The following is a 27,529-nucleotide window of genomic DNA, read 5'->3' on the forward strand; positions in this document are numbered from 1 at the left end:
GCCAACCCAAAATATACCACCTTGGCATAAATATTATTTTGAGCTAAAGGCGATTATGAACCAGCAGACACAGGAGGGGCTGTGTAACTATCCCACTTTCTGCCTAAAAGCAGAGCATATATTTCTGTTTGTGAAAGATGTCTCCCCTCCCATCTCCCTTAGCACAGGAGACAGAAACTCAACACCAACTTGAATCTTTATAAATAAACTTTACTTAAATACTCCTCATTTTCCATTAGTCTCCCCCATGTATTAACTTACCTTCCTAAGGCTTACTGCCTGTAGAAGCCCAAATCCCTTACCTTTTCCCTTTGTCTTGTCACTTCTGGCAACTTATTGCTTCTTTAGTTTTCACATTGTTCCTGTTAGGCTCCTACATGCATGTGAAATAAAACTTTTCTCGTGTTCATCTGTTTTTCGACAGTTTAATTCACAGGCTCCAGTCACTAGACATAACAGGGTAGGAGAAAACTTTTTCCTCCTTATATAGTCCACAATCTAGAATCCTGGCAGTCTTCTCAAACACTTCCCTGATTTTCCTTTCTTATATCCAATTAGTCACTGATAGTGGTGAGCCACCAGAACACTGTGCTTTTGGAAAACAGACTAAGAAATCCATCCACTTTTTTGTTTAAAAAAGGCCTCCATCCTCTTATGTTCCAGGGAAACAGATAACTCCAAATGTCTATCCTGTCCTCCCCTATTACATAAAATGACTCCATGTCCATCATTCCTTATGACTCCCGTAAGATTCATGTAAGACTCCTTTGTTTTACCACTTCTATGAAACTTCAGGTCCCTTCCTTTTCTTTGAGATGTTATTCATTAATGAATGTGAGTTATTGATGCAATAACCCGAATACAATCATCCTCTTAATCATCTGGTACATTTCGCCTTTGGCATCACTAAATCTTCCTGATTCTATCTCCTACATTGAGTATGTTCCTCCCTGCCCTCCCTACTGCCAGTTCATCAGGTTTTATTTGGATTACCGTAGCATTCCCCCACATGGTTTCGAAAACTTCATCTTATCCCTTCTCTGCCCCCATTTCTCATTGTTGCTGGAATGATCTTTTTGAAAAGCAAGTCATGATTCAATCTCCATTTCCCCAACTTAACTTGTAGGGCGCATGTGCACGCATGCACACACACACACACACACACACACACACACACACACACACACACTATTCGTGAGTACACCAGGCTACTTGGATAAAACACCATGCCGTCTCTCACTCCTTTTCCTTTCACATGTAGCTCACTTTGCCCAAACATGCTTCCTCGTTCATTTCCTGGCTGCTGCTCATCCTGCATAGGCATCAATCAGAGCAGTTTTCCTGACTGCCTTTCCCAGTCTAGGAAGATGGCTCTGCCATGCACTTTCATGACTTTGTGTACTTTCCTTCATCATTTTTTTAGGGGGAGGGGGCTCACATTGTGACTGACTGTTTCCTCCCTCTACTAAGTCTGTGAGTTCTCTGTAGGTAGAGTCTTTTTTTTTTTTTTGAGACAGAGTCTCATTATGTTGCCCTCGGTAGAGTGCTGTGGCCTCACAGCTCACAGCAACCTCAAATTCTTGGGCTTAAGCGATTCTCTTGCCTCAGCCTCCCAAGTAGCTGAGACTACAGGCGTCCTTCACAACACTTGGCTATTTTTTTGTTGCAGTTGTCATTGTTGTTTACCGGGCCTGGGATTGGTTCAAACCCACCAGCCCCAGTGTATGTGGCTGGCACCCTACCCACTGAACATGGGTGCCAAGCTTATAGGTAGAGTTTTTATTTTATTTACTTCCATATTCTCAGGACTCATACAACACCGGGCATATAATAAATCCATGTATTGATATTTACTATAACTAGTAAGTATCACTTAAATGCAAAATGCCATTTGACCCTCAGGCACCTTGCTTCTCAAATATGTTCAAATGTTTACATTTCAGCAAGTTGGAAAATGTACATTTTCTCATTAACATCCTTGTATTTAGTGTAGTTGATAATTTGCCCTGAGAATATCCTTTTTCTCCTTTGTGAACTGCAAAGATAGAAGACTAAAGAGTTTTGTCATCAAAGAAATGCAAATCAAAACTACTCTGAGATATCACCTAACCCCAGTAAGAGTAGCCCACGTAACAAAATCCCCAAACCAGAAATGTTGGCATGGATATGGAGGAAAGGGCACACTTCTACACTGCTGGTGGGAATACCCACTAATACGTTCCTTCTGGAAGGATGTTTGGAGAATACTTAGAGACCTAAAAATAGACCTGCCATTCAATCCTATAATTCCTTTACTAGGTTTATACCCAGAAGACCAAAAGTCACAATATAACAAAGACATCTGTACCAGAATGTTTATTGCAGCCCAATTCATAATTGCTAAGTCATGGAAGAAGCCCAAGTGCCCATCGACCCACGAATGGACTAGCAAATTGTGGTACATGTATACCATGGAATACTATGCAGCCTTAAAGAAAGATGGAGACTTTACCTCTTTCATGTTTACATGGATGGAGCTGGAACATATTCTTCTTAGCAAAGTATCTCAGGAGTGGAAGAAAAAGTATCCAATGTACTCAGCCCTACTATGAAGCTATATTATAGCTTTCACATGAAGGCTATAACCCAACTATAGCACAAGACAATGGGGAAAGGGCCAAGGAAGGGGAAGGGAGGGGGGAGGTTTTAATGGAGGGAGGGTAATGGGTGGGGCCACATCTATGGTGCATCTTAGAATGGGTACAGGTGATTGCACTAATGTACACAGCTATGATTTAACAATAAAAAAAAAGAAAAAAAACAAAAACCGAATTGAATGCTAAAAAAAAAAAAGACGACTAAACAGTTTTTGTAATCATTTAAAATGTATTCTGTCCACATAACTTCTTAAGTCTTGGGGATCCCATTTCCCTTCCTTTCAAAAGGAGGAGGGGAGCACTGGTAACAGCTACTGGCACAAAATGTACAGGGGGGGGAGGTTTTAGTGAATAGAAGCTTTCCTGCCTGCCCGCTCTCCTGTAGAGCTCCCGCTGTTCTCCCTTGATATCTGAGAAGTAAGGCAGGCTTGCCATGACCTTGTTCATGCGTCTTTCCCGATCTTCCCTCATTTTGGGAATTCCTAAACAACCAGGAAATAGAGTAGGGTGGAGGAGAGGGACAGAATGAACAGTTTATGTCAGTATGGCCAGGAGTGTGGGGAAATATCCTCTTTGTGATACCCTTACTTCTCTCTGACTCTTTCAGTCACTTTGTGATCCAGGGGAGGAGCATGATAGATCCAGTGGATATCCAGGGTAAAGCACGTCATCATCTGGAGACTCTTCTGTTTAGACATCACTCATCTTACTCCTGTTATCCTTTTGCCTCAAATCTGTTTCCAAAACAAAAGCATTGCTCCAAGGAAGAGCTTACTCAGCGGTAGATGTCGATGTGGGGAAGAGCTGGGAAAGCCATGCAGGGGAGAAGCTGAGACGCTAAGGAAATTCAGGCCAGCCACTGTTCCTGGGATCAGTTGTGACTTGTGTGCAGTGGTTGGGTGGGTAAACACAGCCCCAAATTAGAATTCTCTATTCTAACTCATCACTGCATCTTTAACACAGTTCTTTGAGAAGTCTAGGTCGAAAGGTTTAAAGAATAAGCCAAATTGTGAGATTTGTCTGTTTGCTTGTTCTGAGGCAGAGTCTTGCTCTGTAGCCCAGGTTGGGGTGCAGCGGCCTCATCATAGTTCACAGCAACTTCAAATTTCTGGGTTCCAGTTGATACCAGAATTTTGCTCTTCAGTAGGTCCTTGGTCTCCGGGATTCAAAGAATGAACCCACGGACCATATATCAGTGGCAAGATAGGACTTTTATTAGAAGTTAGAAAGGAATACAGAAATAAAAAGCACCAGAGTTTCCATAAGGGGGAAAGAACAGAAGAACCCACTTGGGAGTGTCCACGCCTGCTCTTTTATCTAGGGGTCTTAAATCTAGAGGATTACACTTGGCTGGCAATTGGTAGATAATGATTACATTAACAAATGAATGAATGTAGTTCCTCCTTCACTAGGGCAAAAGTCATCAGGTCCTTTACAGTCTTTGTCCCTGAGAAGGGATTAGAGGGTGTGCTCCTGCCTAAGGTGGAACCACTTCATAAAAACCATCACAGGCTGCTTTGTTCATGACCTTATCAGAGCCCAGAGGGTGTGTCCTGAAAAAGGTAGTCTGCTTGTGTACCTGGAAATGGGGGTCTGACTTCTGAGCTCACCTGGGCCCAGAGAATGCAAGGCTCCCTGTCTAGCCCTGAGTGGTGGAATCCTGTATCACAGTGCCTCAGCCTCCTGAGTAGCCGGGACTACAGGTACATGGCACCCCTACTGGCTGATTTTTTTCTATTTTTTGTCAGATCTCACTCTTGCTCCAACTGGTCTCAAGTTCCTGGCTTCAAGCGACCTTCCCACCTTGGCCTCCTAAGTGCTAGAATTACAGATGTGAGCCACAGAGCCTGGCCCAAGTTGTGAGTTTTTGTTAAACAATGATCATCGTCTTAAAAATAACTTAAGGTATAGAAAGAAATACGAAAGAAACAAATGCACAGATTGTATATTTAAACTTTATTCTTTTAAGCCTAATCCCAAAGTCCTACATTATACCTTCCCTTAGATTTAAACTCCAAGAAGGCATTCTTATCTTTCCTGGTTCATTCCTACCACCATCTCCTCTCTGGAGAGTCCCCTGCATGGGTAAACCAAATAGCTAACCTGCATATCTTCCCCTTTCATCATTCCCAGGTAACACCTCCTTTGTGTGATCACTGAGATGGAGTAGAAAGGAACTAAAGGTCAGGCTTGCTCATCTGTTCCCATCTACTGGTCAGAGAAATCAAATTAGTTGATTGAATGAGTTCTGCTGCAAGAGACAGAAGAATGTTCTACCCTCCAGCAATGCCATAGAGGGTTAGTCCTTTCTGGCTTATATCCTGAAAAGCAAACAAACAAATAAAACAATAGAAGAAGACATCATGATATTCAGTAAGTCTTTAAATTTATATAGGGTTTTTTTTTCTATGACAGGTGTCAGAGTACCTGGCATGTCTATAGAGAAAAAAACAATCTCACAAATGCACGAAAAGATTATTAATGATATTATCTCACTGGTGTGGAATCAGGTAACCTTTAAATTAGTTTTAGTATTTTTATGTCACAAGATATATATTATGTAAAATAATTTTTAAGAAATCAATCTAGCTTCAGTCTAATTGGAAAAAAACATTGATTTAAAAATTACATAGAAATCCTCATACAAATGCCACTAGTAGCTTTTTCTGATGTGAACTACTGGGGATTATGGTCTCTTTAAGAGTTTAGGACACAGTGGCGCCTGTGGCTCCAGGGGGTAGGGCGCCGGTCCCATATGCTGGAGGTGGCGGGTTCAAACCCAGCCCCGGCCAAAAACCAAAAAAAAAAAAGAGTTTAGGACATGGGTGGCACCTGTAGCTCAGTGGGTAGGGTGCCGGTCACATACACCAGGGCTGGAGGATTTGAACCCAGCCAGGGCTGGCTAAACTAAGACAACTACAACAACAACAAAAAAAATAGCTGTGCATTGCAGGAGGCACATTTAGTCCCAGCTAGTTAGGAGTCTGAGGCAAGAGAATCGCTTGAGCCCAAGAGTTTGAGGTCGCTATGAGCTATGATGCCATGGTACCCTACCCAGGGCAACAGCTTGAGACAATATCTCACACACACACACACACACACACAAAAGAGTTTAGCACAAAAAGGAAAACTCACTTTGTATCAAAAATGAGCTTCCAAAAGACAATCATAATAACTCAAAAGAGGGTCCTCTTAACTTCTGAGTACTACTATCTTACCCCCAAAATCCATCCTTTTCTCTGCTGGACATAACGTCATTCACAAGGATCAGAATACTGAATTGTTGCCTGCTCATCTGTAAAATAAAATGACACATATGCATGTATTATTACTTCATGAGCTTTATACACTCAGAAAGACAAAATGCTTCATAAAATCTATTGTTTCATCCTTTTCAGAATATCCCTACAAATTATGAACATATACAGAATTATAAGAAGATTTTTATCACTAATACAAGGTTTGATAATTAAGTTTGCAAACTTGCCATCCTATGCTTACATTGGCAACTCTGTACAAACAACTCAGTAAGATTTTATAACTTTGGCATATCAATGTCTCAGAGCTGTGTGTGTGTCCACATGTGATGAGGTCTTGCTGAGTGGCATTCATTATTGCTGTCATATGTTTTTCTGTGCTATAATGAGAATGTTGGAGCTCAAATTAGAACAATGAACATACATTAAATTTCTTGTTAAACTCTGCAAAAATGAAATTGAAATCATAGACATATTAGTCCGAGCCTATGGGGATAATGAGATGAAGAAAATGGCATGTAAAAATGGATTAAACGTTTTTCTGAGGGGCGAGAAAGCATCACTGATGAAGAAAGGCCAGGGCAGCCAGTAATGAGGAGAACTGACCAAAAAACATTGCAAAAAGCTGGCGTGGAGGCTCACACCTGTAATCCTAGCAATTTGGGAGGCCAAGGTGGGCGGATCCCCTGAGTTCACGAGTTCGAGACGAGTCTGAGCTACAGCAAGACCCTGTCTCTAAAAATAGCCAAGCATTGTGGCGGGTGTGTATAGTTCCAGCTACTCAGGAGGCTGAGGCAAGAGAATCACTTAAGCCCAGGAGTTAGAGGTTGCTGTGAGCTATGACACCCAGGGCCCTCTACCAGAGGTGACAAAGTGAGACTCTATTCCCCCCCCCAAAAAAAATTGCAAAAATTCATCAAATTGTGCATCAAAATCTTTGGCTGATTATGAGAAGCATAGTAGGCCATGTAAACATTGATAGAGAAACAGGAAAATCTTAACTGAAAATCTTGATGTTAAGACACCTTTTGCAGAAAGGTGTCTGCAAAAATGGTCACAAAGGAGCTCACTGATGAACAAAAGCAAAGGAGAGTTGAGGTTTGCCAAGACCTTTTGGAGAGGCAAGGCAATGTTTTGGGCCGTGTTGTCACTGATTATGAAACATGGGTGCACCAATATGACCCTGGAACAAAGCATCAAAGTGAACATTGGAAGTCAGCCAATTCTCCACAACCCAAGAATTTCATCAGTCCAAATAAAGTGTCAAAACAATGTTGCTAACCTTTTTTGATATGAGAGGAATTGTTCATTATAAATTTGCATCAAATGGACAGTTAACCAAGTTTAGTATTTGGAAGTCCTGAAAAGGCTGTGTGAAAAAATTTGATGAAAACAACCTGAACGTTTCTCCAACTCATGGCTCTTGTATCACGACAATGCACCAGCTCACACAGCACCGTCTGTGAGGGCGTTTTTAGCCAGTAAACAAATAACAATATTGGACCACCCACCTTGCTTACCAGATCTGGCCCCCAGGGACTTTTTTCTTTTCCCAAAAAAAATACTGAAAGGAAGACATTTTGATAACATTCAGGACATCAAGGGTAATATGATGAGAGCTCTTATGGCCATTCCAGATAAAGAGTTCCAAAATTGCTTTGAAGGGTGGACTAGACCCTGGCATTGGCACACAGCTTCCCAAGAGGAGGACTTTAAAGTGACCATATACATTGGCACCCATTGCCCAGTGGTTAGGGTGCCTGCCATATACACTGGGGCTCACGGTTTTGAATCTGGCCCAGGCCTGCTAAACAATAATGACAACTACAACAACAATAAAAAATTAGCCAGGAATTGTGGCAGATGCCTGTAGTCCCAGCTACTTGGGAAGCTGAGGTAAAGAGAATCACTTAAGCCCAAGAGTTTGAGGTTGTTGTGAACTGTGATGCCCTGGCACTCTACCAAGGGTGACATAGTGAGACTCTGTCATAAATAAATAAATAAATAAATAAATGTGACCATAGTGATATTCAGCAACCAGGTATGTAGCACTTTTTCTAGGATGCATTTGCGAACTTAAAGTATGAGTGTCAGGTCTCATACTTACATGTTGTAACAAATTTTTAATCAAAGCAAAAATATTAGAAATAGGCCTTTGAGAGCAATGTTCCACACTGTTCTCTTGGTCTAAGGACCACATCATATAAAATGTCTCTAGCATGAAGACTTCTAAAAACATACCAGACAATTGAATTAAAATGTTCTGGGAGATCAGGTAGTATAGTTATGTGCTACTTAGCTTGGGAAGGAGTATTTGTAAAATTAAGCGAGATACCATGAAGAATGAGGTGGAAGCAAGATGGGAGATGCAGGTAAGATCTCAGGGCTCACCTAGGAGGTAATAGTCATAGACTCTGATGGTTGCCGGTTTCAGGTTGGTGACCAGCACACTTTGGCTTATGGTGAAGCTATAGGTCTGAGTCTCCTTACTGAGCTGTGGGGAAAGCAGACAAAATAGTGCATTAAAACAAAAAAGAAAATAATGCTCTACATAAAGTGAGGTTAAAGCACCCTTGCTGTCTTCATGCAACCTTTTACCTATCCCTCTGCCCTACTGTTCATCTTTAAAATATTGCCTCCTGGGGGTCGCCTGTGGCTCAAGGAGTAGGGCGCTGGTCCCATATGCTGGAGGTGGCAAGTTCAAACCCAGCCCCGGCCAAAAAAAAAAAATATTGCCTCCTGCTGACTTTCTAACTCTTTCTTCTGAGTATCTTACTGCTCCCTGGCCCTCTTTTGGATTAGTTCCTTCCATTCATGGTCCACTAGGACTCATGTTTCTTTAACTAAATTAGCCAAAGTGGTCAAAGAAACAGAGATTTCTATTTTACTCCAACAGTTGCATGTTCCCTATTTTTTTTTTTTTTTTAGAGACAGACTCTCACTTGTCACCCTCAGTAGAGTGCTATGGCGTCACAGCTCACAGCAACCTCCAACTCCTGGGCTTAGGTGATTCTCTTGCCTCAGACCCCCAAGTAGCTGAGACTACAGGTGCCTGCCACAACACCCGGCTGTTTTTTCTTGCCGTTTGGCCAAGGCTGGGTTCGAACCCCCCACCCTTAGTATATGGGGCCGGCACCCTACTCACTGAGCCATAGGCGCTGCCCTCCCTATTGGTTTTTTTTCTCTTTGGTCAGGTCTCTGATCAAATGACAACTCCTCAGAGAGACTTTTCTTGACCACCTTATTTTAAAAGAATCACACCACCTAGGCACAATGGCTCACAGCTATAATCCCAGCACTTTGAAGGCTGAAGCAGGAGAATTGCTTGAGGCCAGGAGTTCGAAACTAGTTTGAGCAGTATAGGAAAAGCCATCTGTACAAAAAAATTAAAAAATGAGCCTGGCATTGAAACTGGTGCCTGTAGTCCCGGCTACTTGGGAGGCTGAAGCAGGAGGATTGATTGAGCCCAGGAATTCGGGTGTACAGTGAGTGATTGGGTCACTGCACTCCATGAAGATATCATATATGCCTGGGCAACAAAGCGAGACCCTGTCTCTAAAAATAAGTAGATAAATGAAATAGTCACATGCCTGGCCTACCCCATAAGTACTCTTTCTCTCTTTATCTTGCAGAGCATTTATTACTACTGAAATCACTATAGGAAATAGGAAAAAATATATGTGTATATGTAAATATATGTAATTTTTAGAAACTTGAACATTGTCTTTCCCATAGAATATCAGCTCTGAGAGGGCAGGGATCATGTCTATTTCTGCTGTTGTTGTTGAGACAGGTCTTTCTCTGTCACCCAGGCTAGAGTTCAGTGGCATGATCATCACTCACTGCAACTTCAAATTCCTGGGCTCACTTGATACTCCTGCCTCAGCCTCCTGAGTAGCTTGGACTATAGCACATGCCACCACGTCTAGCTAATTTTTCTCTTTTTCTGAAAAGAGGTTTTACTCTTGCTGGAATTTCTGAGCTCAAGTGCTCTCCTGCCTCAGCCTACAAGAGTACTGGGACTATAGGCATGAGCCATGGCACCCAGCTATGTCTATTGTTTTCATCGCTATATTTCCACTACTCCATAAAATGTCTGGCCTGTATGGGTTGATTAATAAATATTTTTGAATAAATTAATAAATGTAGCCTCTAAGATATTTGTATAAATTGACTTAACAGGAAAATTATATTTATGTTATAAATTAGATATGGAGCTATAGGCCAGGTGGAGTGGCTCACACCTGTAATCCCAGTACTCTAGGAGGCTGAAGCGGGTGAATGGCTTGAGCTCAGGAGTTTGAGACCAGCCTGAGCAAAAGTGAGATCCTGTCTCTACTAAAAGAAAAATAGAAAAACTAGCTGGGCATGAGGGCACATAGTTCCAGCTACTCAGGGGGGCTGAGGCAAGAGGATAGCTTGAACCCAGGAGTTTGAGGTTGCTGTGAGCTACAATGACACCGGGGCACTCTACCCAGGTCAACAGAGTGAGACTTGGTCTCAAAGTAAATAAATAAATACCAATAGCTATCACCAAAAACTCTTTGAGGTCATCAGTAAATTAACAGTATAAAGAGATCTTGAACCCAAAAAATTTTAGAAGCACTGTTTTTGTCCATATTTGGTTGCCATAAGGATTTAAGGTAAGTGACTAATGTGAACCCAAAAAAAGCCGGGATAGTAGGCAGTGTCTGTGGCTCAGTGGGTATAGCTGGGCATTGTGATGGGTGCCTGTAATCCCAGCTACTCAGTAGGCTGAGGCAACAGAATCACCCAAGCCCAAGAGCTGAAGGTTGCTGTGAGCTGTGATGTCACAGTTCTCTACAGAGGGCAACAAAGTGAGACTCTGTCTCTAAAAATAAAAGAAAGCTGGGCTAGCAGTCTTAATTGGTATCTGACCAAATGAAATCTAAGGCCCAAGGAATCGAAGGCAAAAACATACAATGTATATATAATAATCATATGCTACGGAAAAACACTAATACGCTAATAGTATATACTAAAAAAAGGAAAATTGAATAAGACATATTCACAAAAACAAATGCATTTAATTACATACTTTCAAAATATATCAAGAAAAACTGATAGATATGTATAAATAAATGGATAAATCAAACATTATAATTGGATATTTAAACTACCCTTTTTGGAGATTTAAATCAAGCAGAAAAATAAGCAGAGTTATTAAACACATGAATAATAGAAATAATGATCTTGGATTTTTCATCTAGAACAGAATCCATACCCAAGAGAAAAAGAGTAAGACATTCTTTTGGCTTGTAACACTGGACATTTACAAAAATAAGTCATAGCTTAGGTTATAAAAGAAACAACAGTACATTCTTGAGGATCATATCACAAAGACTGTTGTCAGACCGCAATGCAACAAATTAGTAATTAAAAATAAAAAGATGACTATGAAAAATTCCATGCATTTCCCATAAAATTAAGAAATAGAACTAAATGATGAAACACAACTTGTCTAAAATTGTGACAGAGTTGGAATGAACTTAAATGGAAATTTTTAGTTTAAATTCATTAGAAAATAAAGAAGACTGTAAATGTGAATAAGATCGTCTTCTGTTGAAACCAATCAAGAAAAAAAAAAAAAAAGAAGATACCCAGGAAAGGGCAAATAACCACAACTATAAGCATGAACTTTGGCTTTTAGGTTATTAGACTTGATGTTTCCAATTAAAAGTTGATTGACAGATTTGGCAGGGTACACTGAGGAACAGGTCATTACAGTCTCAGGAATGGCAGAGTGGAAGTTAGAAACCTGTGTTTATGCCCATCTCTGCTACTGACTTGGGTAAGCCACTCGATTACCCCATGCCTCAGTCTCCTTAAGTTCATGTATAAAGAGGGTTGCTGTGAGACTCAAATAAGGTGTGTAGAAAAGCATAATAAATTGTGTAAGTTTTAAACTGCAACATCAAGATTACAGGGTAGTTCCTGATAGACTAACCAGAGTTGTCTCAAAAGAAACTATGGAGGGCTCACTCAAAATAGCAAAACCCTGGATCCTGGAAGTTAAAAACAAAAACCACAGATGAATGGGTTGGTGGATGAGCGGGGGGGTTGGAAATGGATATTACTAACAAAAGCAAAACAAAATATTTTTTTGAGACAGACTCTTATTCTGTCACCTTGGGTAGAGTGCCATCGTAGTTCACAGCAACCTCAGTCTAGTGAGCTCAGGCAATAGTCTCCCAAGTAGCTGGGACTATAGGGGCTTGCTACAACGCCCGGCTAGTTTTTCTATTTTAGTAGTGATGAGGTCTCACTTTTGCTCAGGCTGGTCTCCAACTCCTGAGCTCAAGTGATCCTCTGGCCTCAGCCACCCAGAGTGCTAGGATTATAATTGTGAGCCACGGTGCCCAGCCAACAACAGAAAATTTTGATTTGGGATGCTCTTGTCTATTGATTATACAGTAAGAATATTTTGTTCCTTGTATATTGCAAAATATCATGAAAAAACACATTATAACAGTTTTTAGAGCATTACTGGTCTTCCAGAACTTATTTTGTTGAAATGAAAGGTTATATAGAATGTTTAATTAATATTAGTGAACATTAACATTACCTTAAAATAATGTCAACAGCTAATGTTTGAGGCTTACTCTATACCAGGACTAGTTCTAAATATTTTTAAGGGTCTTAAATAATTTCTTTTTTTTGTTTGTTTTTTTTTGTGGTTTTTGGCCGGGGCTGGGTTTGAACCCACCACCTCCAGCATATGGCACCGGCGCCCTACTGCTTGAGCCACAGGCACTGCCAGGGTCTTAAATAATTTCATTCTTTTGAGAGCTCTATGAGATAGATAATTTTTTACCACTCCCCACACTCATTTTACAGCTGACACTCTGTAATTGTCTGCTGACACAGCCAGTGCTGGAACAAAGATGTAACCCTGGTAGTTTGGTTTCAAAGCTTCTGCTATTAACCACTCTATTGTACTCTATAACTGCAATGTCACTCGCAACTACCGAGCACTCTATGTGGCCAGGCAGAACTGAGATGTGCTGACAAAGTAAAATATATACTGACGTTCAAAGATGTAGTAAAGAAAAAAAAGTACGTATCTCATTAATACTTTGATATATTAATTATATAGCAAAATAGAAACATTGTGGGGTATATAAGGTTGCCTAAAATATATTACTAAAATTAATTTCATCTGTTTTTCTACATTTTTTTTGCAGTTTTTTTGGCCAGGGCCAGGTTTGAACCCACCACTTCCAGTATGTGGGGCCAGTGCCCTACTCCTTTGAGCCACAGGTGCCTCCCTGTTTTTCTACTTTTAAAAATGTGTCTACTTGGCCAGGTGCAGTAGTTCATGCCTGTAATCCTAACACTCTGGGAGGGTGAGGTGGATTACTTGAGCTTGGGATTGAGACCAGCCTGAGCAAGAGCAAGACCCATTTGTACTAAAAATAGAAAAATTATTTAGGCTTTTTGGCAAGTCCCAGCTACTTGAGAGGCTGAGGCAGGAGGATCACTTGAGCCCAAGAATTTGAGGTTACTGTGAGCTATGCTGAGGTCATGGTACTCTACCCTGGGCAATAGGCAATAGAGTGAGACTCTGTCTCAAAAAAAAAAACAAAATGTAACTACTAGAAATTTTTAAATGTGGCTGGACCCGGTGGCTCACGCCTGTAATGCTAGCACTCTTAGAGTCTGAGGCAAGTGGTTTGTTTGAACTCAGAGAGACCAGCCTGAGCAAGAGCGAGACCTTGTCCCTACTGAAAAAAAAAAAAGGTAGAAAAACCAGCTAAGCATTGTGACAAGAGCCTATAGTCCCAGCTACTTAGGAAGTGGAGGCAGGAGGATCACTTGAGCCCAAGAGTTTGAGGTTGCTGTGAACTATGACACCACCCATGGCACTCTACTGAGGGTGACAGAGTGAGACTGCCTCAAAAAAAAAAAAAAAAATTTTTTTTTTTAATTCCATCAATGGCTCCCATTATCGATCTGTTGGATGATTTCCCCTACAGGTGCAATAGGGTGTTGTGTAGTATACCAGCATGGAGGGAGAACTCGTTTCATGATTGTGGACTCACTCTTTCAGGTCCCTTATCCCTGTGTATGCGACACTGGTATACTGAGATTGAAAAGAAGTCTAAACAATACATAAGCAAGTTAGCTCTTTGGTCTAGTTCCTGAATACCTACCTCATCCAAGTAAATGTTAAGTATGTCAGTTCCAGATTCAACCTTCTTCACTAGTGGTTGCTGGAGAAGCTGATAAAAAAAAGAAAAACGTAAGAGCCAGAGCCTTCCCTATCCCCTAGAGTGATGTTCCAAAGCTCTGTCAAGATCAAAGAAACAATGTATACTGTGAACAAGGTAGGAAAAAGGAATCAAGACTATTACAGGTTCCATTCCATATATCTGATGCACCTTTGTAGCCCATTAGATACTCTAATCATGAGGTGTGTGTACGTCATCATGCCCACTTCGCTAGTTTTTTTTTTTTTGGTTTTTTGATGGTAATGATAGGTCCCTTTGCACCTAGAAAAACAAAGAAAACAGAAGCAACTTACTAACGGCTTGGTGCCCTCCAGGGGACTGAACCCAGATAGCATCTTCACCTCCACAATAGCCATATTGGAAGAGTTGCGGCTCCCCACATAACTGAGGGCAAAAAAAAGCAAACATGTGAGCCTATGACTTCTTTTTTACTTTATTTTATTTTTGTCTTTTGTGAGTCTATTATTTCACTTCACTCTGCATCCCCAACACACACACATTCCAGCTCAACTTCTATGACCCAGGCAACCTCCCTTCCATGCCACTCAGGCATTCCTTACCTGGTGTGGATAGTGAGCTGCAAGGATCGAGGTAAAGTAGGTTGCTCACATCTAGCTTTTCCCATTTCCACACTAAGACTAAAGGTTTCTGTGTTTTTAGGAGGGAGGATATTATATCTCAACACCATCTGGTAGGAAGAAACAGGTAACTAGTCAGAGTTGGGAAGAACTTTAAGGATTGCACAGTCCAAACTACTTTTCTTACAAATAAGTAAGAGAAAAGGCTCTACTTGAGGCAAAGATGCCCGGGTTCTCCCTTCCAATGCTCTCTCCTTCTCATGGATCGCTGCTCACCTGCACATACACACAGCCCTGGCCAGAGGCCTCCAAAGTGTATACTCCAGGGATGTTGGGCAGAGTCTCCTGCTGAAATACCAATCTATTGGTGGACTGTACGTTGAAAGTGTGCTGGAAATTCTCAGTGGATTTTATAGCCAGGTTGACTTCTTCAGATGGAACATAGGCAGTAGTGGCATATTTGGCAAGAGCTTGGAGAGCAACTACAGTATCCTGAGGAAAATAATCAAGCTTACGTTTACTATTGTGTCGGCCATTGGAATTAACCTTAACCCTATAACCCATACATGTGGTTGTCCGTATGGGTTACAGGACTATAACAAACTGGTCAACATCTGAAGAGTGTCAACATAAGGAACTAGGCCTACTGTACTGATATGTACTTGTGGTGCACGTCTGGTTTATGAAAATTAAGTCAACTTGAGGAGTTGGTCAATGTAGGGACGTGGTCAGCTATGGAGGCTCTACTGTTTTTTAGAGAGCTACTTCTCTAAAAGAAGTAGTTCTGGGGAAGCTGAGACATGTGGAAATTCTTATTATGTAAAGCAGGATAGGACAGTTTTGTTGGAACACTTCATTCTTTTTTTTCTTTCTTTCCCCTTGTTGTAATTTATATAAATTACATTTTCAGAATGAAAAGGCTCGAACTTCCCTATACCATGCTCTCTTAGTGACAATTTATCAACCAGCTCTTAAGGATATTCTCAGATCTATCCTCCATAATGATCAGCCCAATTCTCTACCACAAAAGTAAACTCACTCAGAAACTTTTGATCAAACTCCAACTTCCACAGTGGTGAAAGGATTAAAAATGTCCACTGGACTTTTGAAAATCTTGATACCCCAAATTTTACCAGACTTATAATATTCTCCATTAATGTGAACGGCTTAAACTGTCCTCTAAAGAGGCACAGGTTAGCTGGCTGGATACAAAAAATCAGGCCAGATATTTGCTGCATACGAGAGTCACAGCTTACCTTAAAAGATAAATATAGACTCAGGGTGAAAGGATGGTCATCCATATTTCAGGCAAATGGTAACCAGAAAAAAGCAATTTTATTTGCAGACACAATAGGCTTTAAACCAACAAAAGTAAGGAAGGATAAGATTGGTCACTTCATATTTGTTAAGGGTAATACTCAATATGATGGGATTTCAATTATTAATATTTATGCACCCAGCCAGAATGCACCTCAATTTATAAGAGAAACTCTAACAGACATGAGCAACTTAATTTCCTCCAGCTCCATAATAGTCAGAGATTTCAACACCCCTTTGGCAGTGTTGGGTAGTCCTCCAATAAGAAGCTGAGCAAAGAAATTTGAGATTTAAACCTAACCATCCAACATTTGGATTTAGCAGACATCTACAGAACATTTCATCCCAACAAAACTGAATACACATACTTCTCATCAGCCCATGAACATACTCTAAAATCAATCACATCTTAGGTCACAAGTCTAACCTCAGTAAATTTAAAGGAATAGAAATTATTCCTTGCATCTTCTCGGACCACCATGGAATAAAAGTTGAACTCAGTAACAACAAGAATCCGCACACTCATACAAAAACATGGAAGTTAAATAACCTTATGCTGAATGATAGCTGGGACAGAGATGAGATTAAGAAGGAAATTGTCAAATTTTTGGAACAAAACGACAATGAAGACACGAATTATCAGAACCTCTGGGATACTGCAAAGGCAGTCCTAAGAGGGAAATTTATAGCACTGCAAGCCTTTCTCAAGAGAATGGAAAGAGAGAAAGTTAACAACTTAATGGGACATCTCAAGCAACTGGAAAAGGAAGAACATTCCGGATCTGAAGATGGCAGCCGAGTAACAGCTTCCTTGCATCTGGGCACCGTGAGTCTGGGGAGATAGGACTCCAGGCATCTCTGGCTGGTGGGAACTGCCTATCATCACTCCTATGAAAATACAGGGAGTCAGCGAGAGACTTCTGGACCCCAAGAGGAGGACTAAAACAGTGGAAAGCCGGCAAGTGGTCGCGTGTGTTCAATCCGTCTAAACCCGCCCACAACTGTAAGTTCAGTAGCAGCGAGACTGCAAACCAGAAAGGCCTTACCTGTGAACTGTTTTGATGTCCTTGCACTTGGCACTGAGTTGAACTGCCTTGGGGAAGGCCTGAGCGGGAGTGCGGAGAACTTTGGCCGTTGTCTAGGGCCCCAGTCTGAGCCACTGAGCCAGACGGAGCTGATAGTGTTTGGCGGTGGGTCACACGGATCCATTGTCAGAGATCTGCCCCGGCGAGCTCTGCCCTCAGGGTCGCAGAGCTAGAAACGGGTGGGAGCTGGTAACCCAGCAACCAAGTAGCCTAAGGGTGGGGTCTGAGCCGTCTTGCAGCCCTAACCCTCAGGGGCAGAGTGAGATCGGTTTTGGCACACTGAGTAAGTGCATAGCCACTTCAGCAGCGATTCCAGCGAGAAAGCTGGGAAAGCTTCTGCTCAGCAAGTTTACAAGTTCAAAGTGCCTTTTAAGTAGGCTGAAGAGAGATTTAGGGTGTCTACCTGCTGGGGTTTGAGAAATCAGCAGCCTCCAGTCATATCAGAACTGTGACTAACATCTCATACCCCAGAAGACCACGTGTTGCCCAGACAATATTCAATAACATATACAAACTGCTTTGTTTTTGGTTGTGTATTTTTTTCTTCTTTTTTTTTTTTTTTGGTTTGGTTGTTTTTTTTTGTTTGTTTATTTTGACGTTGCTGATGTTCTTTTGTTTTTTTAATTTCAATCTTTTCCACACAGATCCCTTTTTCTTTCTCAATTTTCCTAGTTTAATTATAATTTCCCATTGCTGCCTTTTTTAATAACTTCAACTTCATTTTTGCTAGTGTTTCTACCGATATAATTTGGTTTTTCACCCAATTTTATCCCCGTAAAGTTTTCTGTTTGCTTCTTTTGGTTTGATTTAAAGCATTTTTGTCTTTCCTCTCTACTTGGTGGAGGTGGGGTACTGTGTCTGATCAGGTTAGCAAAGAGCTGCTGACCTCAAGGGAACCACGCAACTGGGCACCCCCAGAAGGTGGGGTTTTTTAAGGTTGTGTCAAAGTACCCTACTGTACACCTATATTGCCCTGTCTCCCTCTTTCTGTGCCTCTCTTCTTTTTGTCAATATTCCTTATACCCACCCCCTCTCCTTTCTCTATCTTTCTTTTTTTCTTATCGCTCGGTCCTCCTTTCTTTCATCCCCTTTTTTTTGCTCTTCAACCTTCTCACCCTTCTGGTCCTATAACCCTTAGTCCACAGGCACAAGAACTTAAAGAGCAAGAGGAAGTGAAAGGAAAATTAGGGCAAGGAAACAGATAAAAGAAATCACTCATGAGGAAGAATCAGCAGAAAACTCCAGGCAACATGAAGAACCAGTCTAGAACAACCCCACCAAGGGACCATGAGGTAGCTACTGCAGATGATTCCACCAGTATAGAAATGTTAGGAATGACAGAAAGGGAATTTAGAATACACATGTTGAAAACAATGAAAGAAATGATGGAAACAATGAAGGAAATTGCTAATAAAGTGGAAAATAACCAAAAGGAAATCCAAAAACAGAATCAAATAAGAGATGAACGATATGAAGAATATAAAAAGGATATAGCAGACCTGAAGGAACTGAAACAGTCAATTAGGGAACTTAAAGATACAATGGAAAGTATCAGCAACAGGTTAGACCATGCAGAAGAAAGAATTTCAGAGGTAGAAGACAAAGTTCTTGAGATAACTCAGACAGTAAAAGAGGCAGAAAAGAAGAGAGAGAAAGCAGAACGTTCACTGTCAGAATTATGGGACTTTATGAAGCGTTCCAACATACGAGTTATAGGAATTCCAGAAGGGGAAGAAGAATGCCCCAGAGGAATGGAAGCCATACTAGAGAATATTATAAAAGAAAATTTCCCAAACATCACCAAAGAGTCTGACACACTGCTTTCAGAGGGATATCGGACCCCAGGTCGCCTCAACTCTAACCGAGCTTCTCCAAGACACATTGTGATGAACCTGTCCAAAGTCAAGACAAAAGAAAAGATTCTGCAAGCTGCCAGGAGTAAGCGCCAGTTGACCTACAGGGGCAAATCCATCAGAGTGACCGCAGACTTCTCTAATGAAACTTTCCAAGCAAGAAGACAATGGTCATCTACCTTTAATCTACTTAAACAGAACAATTTTCAGCCCAGAATTCAGTACCCTGCTAAGCTAAGCTTCAGAATTGACGGAGAAATCAAATCATTTACAGATATACAAACATTGAGGAAATTCGCCACAACAAGACCAGCTCTACAGGAAATACTTCAACCGGTTCTGCACACTGACCACCACAATGGATCAGCAGCAAAGTAAGAACTCAGAAATCAAAGGACAAAACCTAACCTCCACACTGATGCAAAAGATAAAATTAAGCAATGGACTCTCACCAAATAAGACGAATAGAATACTACCACACTTATCAATTATCTCAATAAATGTTAATGGCTTGAATTCCCCACTGAAGAGACATAGATTGGCGGACTGGATTAAAAAACACAAGCCATCCATTTGCTGTCTGCAAGAAACACACCTGGCCTCAAAAGACAAATTAAAGCTCCGAGTCAAGGGTTGGAAGACAATTTTTCAGGCAAACGGAATTCAGAAGAAAAGAGGAGTTGCAATCTTATTTTCAGATACATGTGGATTTAAAGCAACTAAAGTCAAAAAAGACAAAGATGGTCACTTTATATTGGTCAAGGGAAAACTACAACAAGAAGACATTTCAATTCTAAATATTTATGCACCCAATTTAAATGCTCCCAGATTCTTGAAGCAGACCTTACTCAGTCTGAGCAATATGATATCTGATAATACCATCATAACAGGGGACTTTAACACACCTCTTACAGAGCTGGACAGATCCTCTAAACAGAAATTAAACAAAGATGTAAGAGATTTAAATGAGACCCTAGAACAACTATGCTTGATAGATGCATATAGAACACTCCACCCCAAAGATAAAGAATATACATTCTTCTCATCACCCCATGGAACATTCTCCAAAATTGATCATATCCTGGGACACAAAACAAATATCAACAGAATCAGAAGAATTGAAATTTTACCTTGTATCTTTTCAGACCATAAGGCACTAAAGGTGGAACTCAACTCTAACAAAAATGCTCAAGCCCACCCAAAGGCATGGAAATTAAACAATCTTCTGTTGAATAACAGATGGGTGAAGGAAGAAATAAAACAGGAAATCATTAACTTCCTTGAGCATAACAACAATGAAGACACAAGCTACCAAAACCTGTGGGATACTGCAAAAGCAGTTTTGAGAGGAAAATTCATCGCTTTAGATGCCTACATTCGAAAAACAGAAAGAGAGCACATCAACAATCTCACAAGAGATCTTATGGAATTGGAAAAAGAAGAACAATCTAAGCCTAAACTCAGTAGAAGAAAAGAAATATCCAAAATCAAATCAGAGATCAATGAAATTGAAAACAAAAGAATCATTCAGAAAATTAATGAAACAAGGAGTTGGTTTTTTGAAAAAATAAATAAAATAGATAAACCATTAGCCAGACTAACTAGAAATAGAAAAGTAAAATCTCTAATAACCTCAATCAGAAACGATAAAGGGGAAATAACAACTGATCCCACAGAGATACAAGAGATCATCTCTGAATACTACCAGAAACTCTATGCCCAGAAATTTGACAATGTGAAGGAAATGGATCAATATTTGGAATCACACCCTCTCCCTAGACTTAGCCAGGAAGAAATAGACCTCCTGAACAGACCAATTTCAAGCACTGAGATCAAAGAAACAATAAAAAAGCTTCCAACTAAAAAATGCCCTGGTCCAGATGGCTTCACTCCAGAATTCTATCAAACCTTCAAGGAAGAGCTTATTCCTGTACTGCAGAAATTATTCCAAAAAACTGAGGAAGAAGGAATCTTCCCCAACACATTCTATGAAGCAAACATCACCCTGATACCAAAACCAGGAAAAGACCCAAACAAAAAGGAGAATTTCAGACCAATCTCACTCATGAACATAGACGCAAAAATTCTCAACAAAATCCTCGCCAATAGACTACAGCTTATCATCAAAAAAGTCATTCATCATGATCAAGTAGGCTTCATCCCAGGGATGCAAGGCTGGTTTAACATACGCAAGTCTATAAACGTTATCCACCATATTAACAGAGGCAAAAATAAAGATCACATGATCCTCTCAATAGATGCAGAAAAAGCATTTGATAAAATCCAGCATCCTTTTCTAATTAGAACTCTGAAGAGTATAGGCATAGGTGGCACATTTCTAAAACTGATTGAAGCTATCTATGACAAACCCACAGCCAATATTTTACTGAATGGAGTAAAACTGAAAGCTTTTCCTCTTAGAACTGGAACCAGACAAGGTTGTCCTCTGTCACCTTTACTATTCAACGTAGTGCTGGAAGTTCTAGCCAATACAATTAGGCAAGACAAGGAAATAAAGGGAATCCAAATGGGAGCAGAGGAGGTCAAACTCTCCCTCTTTGCTGACGACATGATCTTATACTTAGAGAACCCCAAAGACTCAACCACAAGACTCCTAGAAGTCATCAAAAAATACAGTAATGTTTCAGGATATAAAATCAATGTCCACAAGTCAGTAGCTTTTGTATACACCAATAACAGTCAAGATGAGAAGCTAATTAAGGACACAACTCCCTTCACCATAGTTTCAAAGAAAATGAAATACCTAGGAATATACCTAACGAAGGAGGTGAAGGACCTCTATAAAGAAAACTATGAAATCCTCAGAAAGGAAATAGCAGAGGATATTAACAAATGGAAGAACATACCATGCTCATGGATGGGAAGAATCAACATTGTTAAAATGTCTATACTTCCCAAAGCTATCTACCTATTCAATGCCATTCCTATCAAAGTATTTACATCGTACTTTCAAGATTTGGAAAAAATGATTCTGCGTTTTGTATGGAACCGGAAAAAACCCCGTATAGCTAAGGCAGTTCTTAGTAACAAAAATAAAGCTGGGGGCGTCAGTATACCAGATTTTAGTCTGTACTACAAAGCCATAGTGGTCAAGACAGCATGGTACTGGCACAAAAACAGAGACATAGACACTTGGAATCGAATTGAACACCAAGAAATGAAACTAACATCTTACAACCACCTAATCTTTGATAAACCAAACAAGAACTTACCTTGGGGGAAAGACTCCCTATTCAATAAATGGTGTTGGGAGAACTGGATGTCTACATGTAAAAGACTGAAACTGGACCCACACCTTTCCCCACTCACAAAAATTGATTCAAGATGGATAAAGGACTTAAATTTAAGGCATGAAACAATAAAAATCCTCAAAGAAAGCATAGGAAAAACACTGGAAGATATTGGCCTGGGGGAAGACTTCATGAAGAAGACTGCCATGGCAATTGCAACAACATCAAAAATAAACAAATGGGACTTCATTAAACTGAAAAGCTTCTGTACAGCTAAGGACACAATAACCAAAGCAAAGAGACAACCTACACAATGGGAAAGGATATTTGCATATTTTCAATCAGACAAAAGCTTGATAACCAGGATCTATAGAGAACTCAAATTAATCCACATGAAAAAAGCCAACAATCCCTTATATCAATGGGCAAGAGACATGAATAGAACTTTCTCTAAAGATGACAGACGAAGGGCTAACAAACACATGAAAAAATGTTCATCATCTCTATATATTAGAGAAATGCAAATCAAAACAACCCTCAGATATCATCTAACCCCAGTGAGAATGGCCCACATCACAAAATCTCAAAACTGCAGATGCTGGCGTGGATGTGGAGAGAAGGGAACACTTTTACACTGCTGGTGGGACTGCAAACTAGTACAACCTTTCTGGAAGGAAGTATGGAGAAACCTCAAAGCACTCAACCTAGACCTCCCATTCGATCCTGCAATCCCATTACTGGGCATCTACCCAGAAGGAAAAAAATCCTTTTATCATAAGGACACTTGTACTAGACTGTTTATGGCAGCTCAATTTACCATTGCCAAAATGTGGAAACAGCCTAAATGCCCACCAACCCAGGAATGGATTAACAAGCTGTGGTATATGTATACCATGGAATACTATTCAGCTATTAAAAAAAATGGAGACTTTACATCCTTCGTATTAACCTGGATGGAAGTGGAAGACATTATTCTTAGTAAAGCATCACAAGAATGGAGAAGCATGAATCCTATGTACTCAATCTTGATATGAGGATAATTAATGACAATTAAGTTTATGGGGGGGGAAGCAGAAAGAGGGATGGAGGGAGGAGGGTGGGGCCTTAGTGTGTGTCACACTTTATGGGGGCAAGACATGATTGCAAGAGGGACTTTACCTAACAATTGCAATCAGTGTAACTGGCTTATTGTACCCTCAATGAATCCCCAACAATAAAAAAAAAAAAAAAAAAAAAAAAAAGGAAGAACATTCCTACCCCCAAACACAGTGGAAGAAAAGAAATAACCAAAATTAGAGCACAATTAAATGAAATTGAAAACAAAAGAATTATGCAACAGATCAATAAATCAAAAAGTTGGTTTTTTGAAAAGATCAATAAAATAAATAAACCTTTGGCTAACCTAACCAGGAAAAAAAGAGTAAAATCTCTAATCTCATCAATGAGAAACGACAAAGACAAAATAACAACAGACACCTCAGAAATTCAAAAAATCCTTAATGAATATTACAAGGAACTTTATTCTCAGAAATATGAAAATCTGAAGGAAATTGAGCAATACTTGGAAGCACGTCACCTTCTTAGCCAGAATCAAGTGGAAATGTTGAACAGGCCAATATTAAGTTCTGAAATAGCATAATCCATACAAAATCTCTCTAAAAAGAAAAGCCCGGGACTAGATGGCTTCACGTCAGAATTCTAGCAAACCTTTAACGAGGAACTAGTACCTATATTACTCAACCTGTTCTAAAATATAGATAAAGAAGGAAGACTACCCAACATGTTCTATAAAGCAAACATCACCCTGATCCCCAAACCAGGAAAAGACCCAACAAGAAAAGAAAATTATAGACCAATATCACTAATGAATATAGATGCAAAAATATTCAACAAGATCCTAACAAACAGAATCCAGCAACACATCAAACAAATTATACATCACCACCAAGTCAGTTTTATCCCAGGGTCTCAAGGCTGGTTCAATATATGTAAATCTATAAGTATAATTCAGCACATAAACAAATTAAAAAACAAAGACTATATCATTCTCTCAATTGATGCAGAAAAAGCTTTTGATAATATCCAGCATCCCTTCATGATCAGAACACTTAAGAAAATTGGTATAGAAGGGACATTTCTTAAACTGATAGAGGCCATCTACAGCAAACCCACAGCCAATATCATATTGAATGGAGTTAAATTGAAATCATTTCCACTCAGATCAGGAACCAGACAAGGCTGCCCATTGTCTCCACTGCTCTTTAACATTGTAATGGAAGTTTTAGACACTGCTATTAGAAAAGAAAAGGTGATCAACGGTATCCATATAGGGTAAGAAGAGATCAAACTTTCGCTCTTCGCAGATGATATGATTGTATATCTGGAAAACACCAGGGATTCTACTACAAAACTCTTAGAGGTGATCAAGGAATACAGCAGCGTCTCAGGTTACAAAATCAACATTCATAAATCGGTAGCCTTTATATATACCAACAATAGTCAAGCTGAAAAAACAGTTAAGGACTCTATTCCATTCACAGTAGTGCCAAAGAAGATGAAATATTTGGGAGTTTATCTAACAAAGGATGTGAAAGATCTCTATAAAGAGAACTATGAAACTCAAGGAAAAAAACAGCTGAAAATGTTAACAAATGGAAAAATATACCATGCTCATGGCTGGGAAGAATCGACATTGTTAAAATGTTCATACTACCCAAAGCAATATACAATTTTAATGCAATCCCTATTAAAGCTCCACTGTCATACTTTAAAGATCTTGAAAAAATACTTCATTTTATATGGAATCAGAAAAAAACTCGAATAGCTAAGACGTTACTCAGAAATAAAAACAAAGCAGGAGGAATCACACTACCTGACCTCAGATTATACTATAAATCAATAGTGATCAAACAGCATGGTACTGGCACAAAAACAGAGAAGTCGATGTCTGGAACAGAATAGAGAACCAAGAGATGAATCTAGCTACTTACTGTTATTTGATCTTTGACAACCCAATTAAACACGTTCAGTGGGTAAAAGATTCCCTATTTAACAAATGGTGCTGGGTGAACTGGCTGGAAACCTGTAGAAGACTGAAACTGGACCCACACCTTTCGCCATTAACTAAGATAGACTCTCACTGGATTCAAGATTTAAACTTAAGATGTGAAACTATAAAAATACTAGACAAGAGTGCAGGGAAAATCCTTGAAGAAATTGGTCTGGGCGAGTATTTTATGAGGAGGACCCCGGGCAATTGAAGCAGCTTCAAAAATACACTACTGGGACCTGATCAAACTAAAAAGCTTCTGCACAGCCAAGAACACAGTAACTAAAGCAAGCAGACAGCCCTCAGAATGGGAGAAGATATTTGCGGATTATGTCACCGACAAAGATTTAATAACCAGAATCCACAGAGAACTCAAACGTATAAGCAAGAAAAGAACAAGTCATCCCATCACAGGCTGGGCAAGGGACTTGAAGAGAAACTTCTCTGAAGAAGACAGGTTCATGGCCTACAGACATATGAAAAAATGCTCATCATCTTTAATCAATCAGAGAAATGCAAATCAAAACTACTTTGAGATATCATCTAACTCCAGTAAGATTAGCCCATATCACAAAATCCCAAGACCAGAGATGTTGGCATGGATGTGGAGAAAAGGGAACACTTCTGCACTGCTGGTGGGAATGTAAATTAATACATTCCTTTTGGAAAGATGTTTGGAGAACATTTAGAGATCTAAAAATAGATCTGCCATTCAATCTTATAATTTCTCCACTAGGTATATACCCAGAAGACCAAAAATTACATTATAACAAAGATACTTGTACCAGAATGTTTATTGCAGCCCAATTCATAATTGCTAAGTCATGGAAAAAGCCCAAGTGCCCATCGATCCACAAATGGATTAATGAACTGTGATATATGTGTACCAAGGAATATTATGCAGCCTTAAAGAAAGATGGAGACTTTACCTCTTTCATGTTTACATGGATGGAGCTGGAACATATTCTTCTTAGTAAAATATCTCAAGAATGGAAGAAAAATTATCCAATGTACTCAGTCCTACTATGAAACTAATTTTTGGCTTTCATATGAAAGCTGTAACCCAATTATAAGAATATATGGGGAAGGGGGAGAGAGAGGGAAGGGAGGGGGGAGGATGGGTAGAGGGAGGATGATTGATGGGATTACACCTGCAATGCATCTTACAAGGTTACATGTGAAACTTAGTAAATGTAGAATATAAATGTCTCAACATATAATTAAGAAAATGCCAGGAAGGCTATGTTAACCAGTGTGATGAAAATGTGTCAAACGGTTTATAAAACCAGTGTATGGTGTCCCATGAGCACATTAATGTACACAGCTATGATTTAATAAAAAAAAATAATAATAATAAAGATCCTGGATCTAGAGGGCAAGGGCAGTATTTTTTCCTCTACCTCCACACATGATCTGATTCTACCTGACAGGTAACTAATAGTGGGATAGCAGTCTGTTTACCTGAGTGGAAGAGAAGCCCCCATATGCATTGCGTTGCTTGGCCAACCAAGCCACTATGCTAGTGGCCCTGGCTATGTCTTTTTGAGTCAGGCTGGGGTTGATGAGCTGGGCCAACAATACATATGATGTAAGTTCCACATCTAGAGCCTCAGGCTCAGACCAGGGGCTGGCATCTGAGGTTGGAGTAAGTTTCTGGCTCCAGTGAATGGATTCTCCTACGGAAAAAGAAAAATAACTAGAAAGGTCTTGAAAGGAACTGTTTCTCCCATATTCACTTTGTAAAATGCTGCATCTTAAAGCAGACAAAGTACCAAACAAGAATTAATTACGCACGATTATAATAGAGACTCTGAATAACAAAAGCAAACATTGTAACCTAATTATTTGTGCCCTCACATTAATCTGAAATTTAAAAAAGAATTAATCATAGGTTAAAATGATATATTTCTCAAAATCAGCTGATTAATTGACCCTGATGTAAATGGCAGGATGTGTGTGTAAGTGTGTGTGTGTGTGTGTGTGTACACATCTACCCATAATTCTTTAAGGTAAAGCCGGGAGTCTGGATAAATGCTCTGCCTCCAGCAATTACCTGAAAACTACCCCTAATGATTTATAAATTCTGATGATAATGAAGATAGGAAAGTAGAAATTTATAAATCTCCATGGGGGAATTTTTTGACTTACAGAATTTTATGAATTTTTCAGCATTTATTCTTCTTACTCAAAAAAGAACAAAAATGGCAGAACATACGTAAGAACTCTGGGAAACCATAGGAGAAATACTAAT

The 27,529-nt window shown here is 39.8% G+C and overlaps 1 protein-coding gene across 2 annotated transcripts in view; it reads right to left on the reverse strand.

Moving 5' to 3' along the window:
• Positions 1 to 4,572: 4,572 nt before the first annotated feature.
• The window catches only part of A2ML1 (alpha-2-macroglobulin like 1), a 52,997-nt gene continuing 30,040 nt past the window's right edge, over positions 4,573 to 27,529 (reverse strand). The window contains exons 29-36 of one of the 2 annotated variants that reach the window (XM_053554631.1): positions 26,740 to 26,954; positions 15,000 to 15,215; positions 14,706 to 14,833; positions 14,439 to 14,529; positions 14,068 to 14,136; positions 8,285 to 8,387; positions 5,855 to 5,931; positions 4,573 to 4,957 (exon numbers count right to left, since the gene is read on the reverse strand). In XM_053554631.1, coding sequence (XP_053410606.1) covers positions 5,891 to 5,931; positions 8,285 to 8,387; positions 14,068 to 14,136; positions 14,439 to 14,529; positions 14,706 to 14,833; positions 15,000 to 15,215; positions 26,740 to 26,954 — 863 coding nt within the window. In that variant the 3' untranslated portion in view covers positions 4,573 to 4,957; positions 5,855 to 5,890. The remainder of the gene's footprint in view (positions 4,958 to 5,854; positions 5,932 to 8,284; positions 8,388 to 14,067; positions 14,137 to 14,438; positions 14,530 to 14,705; positions 14,834 to 14,999; positions 15,216 to 26,739; positions 26,955 to 27,529) is intronic. The other variant, XM_053554632.1, reaches the window with a different exon arrangement.

Source organism: Nycticebus coucang, chromosome 12 (genome assembly GCF_027406575.1).
Source record: "Nycticebus coucang isolate mNycCou1 chromosome 12, mNycCou1.pri, whole genome shotgun sequence".
Classification (NCBI taxonomy): domain Eukaryota; kingdom Metazoa; phylum Chordata; class Mammalia; order Primates; family Lorisidae; genus Nycticebus; species Nycticebus coucang.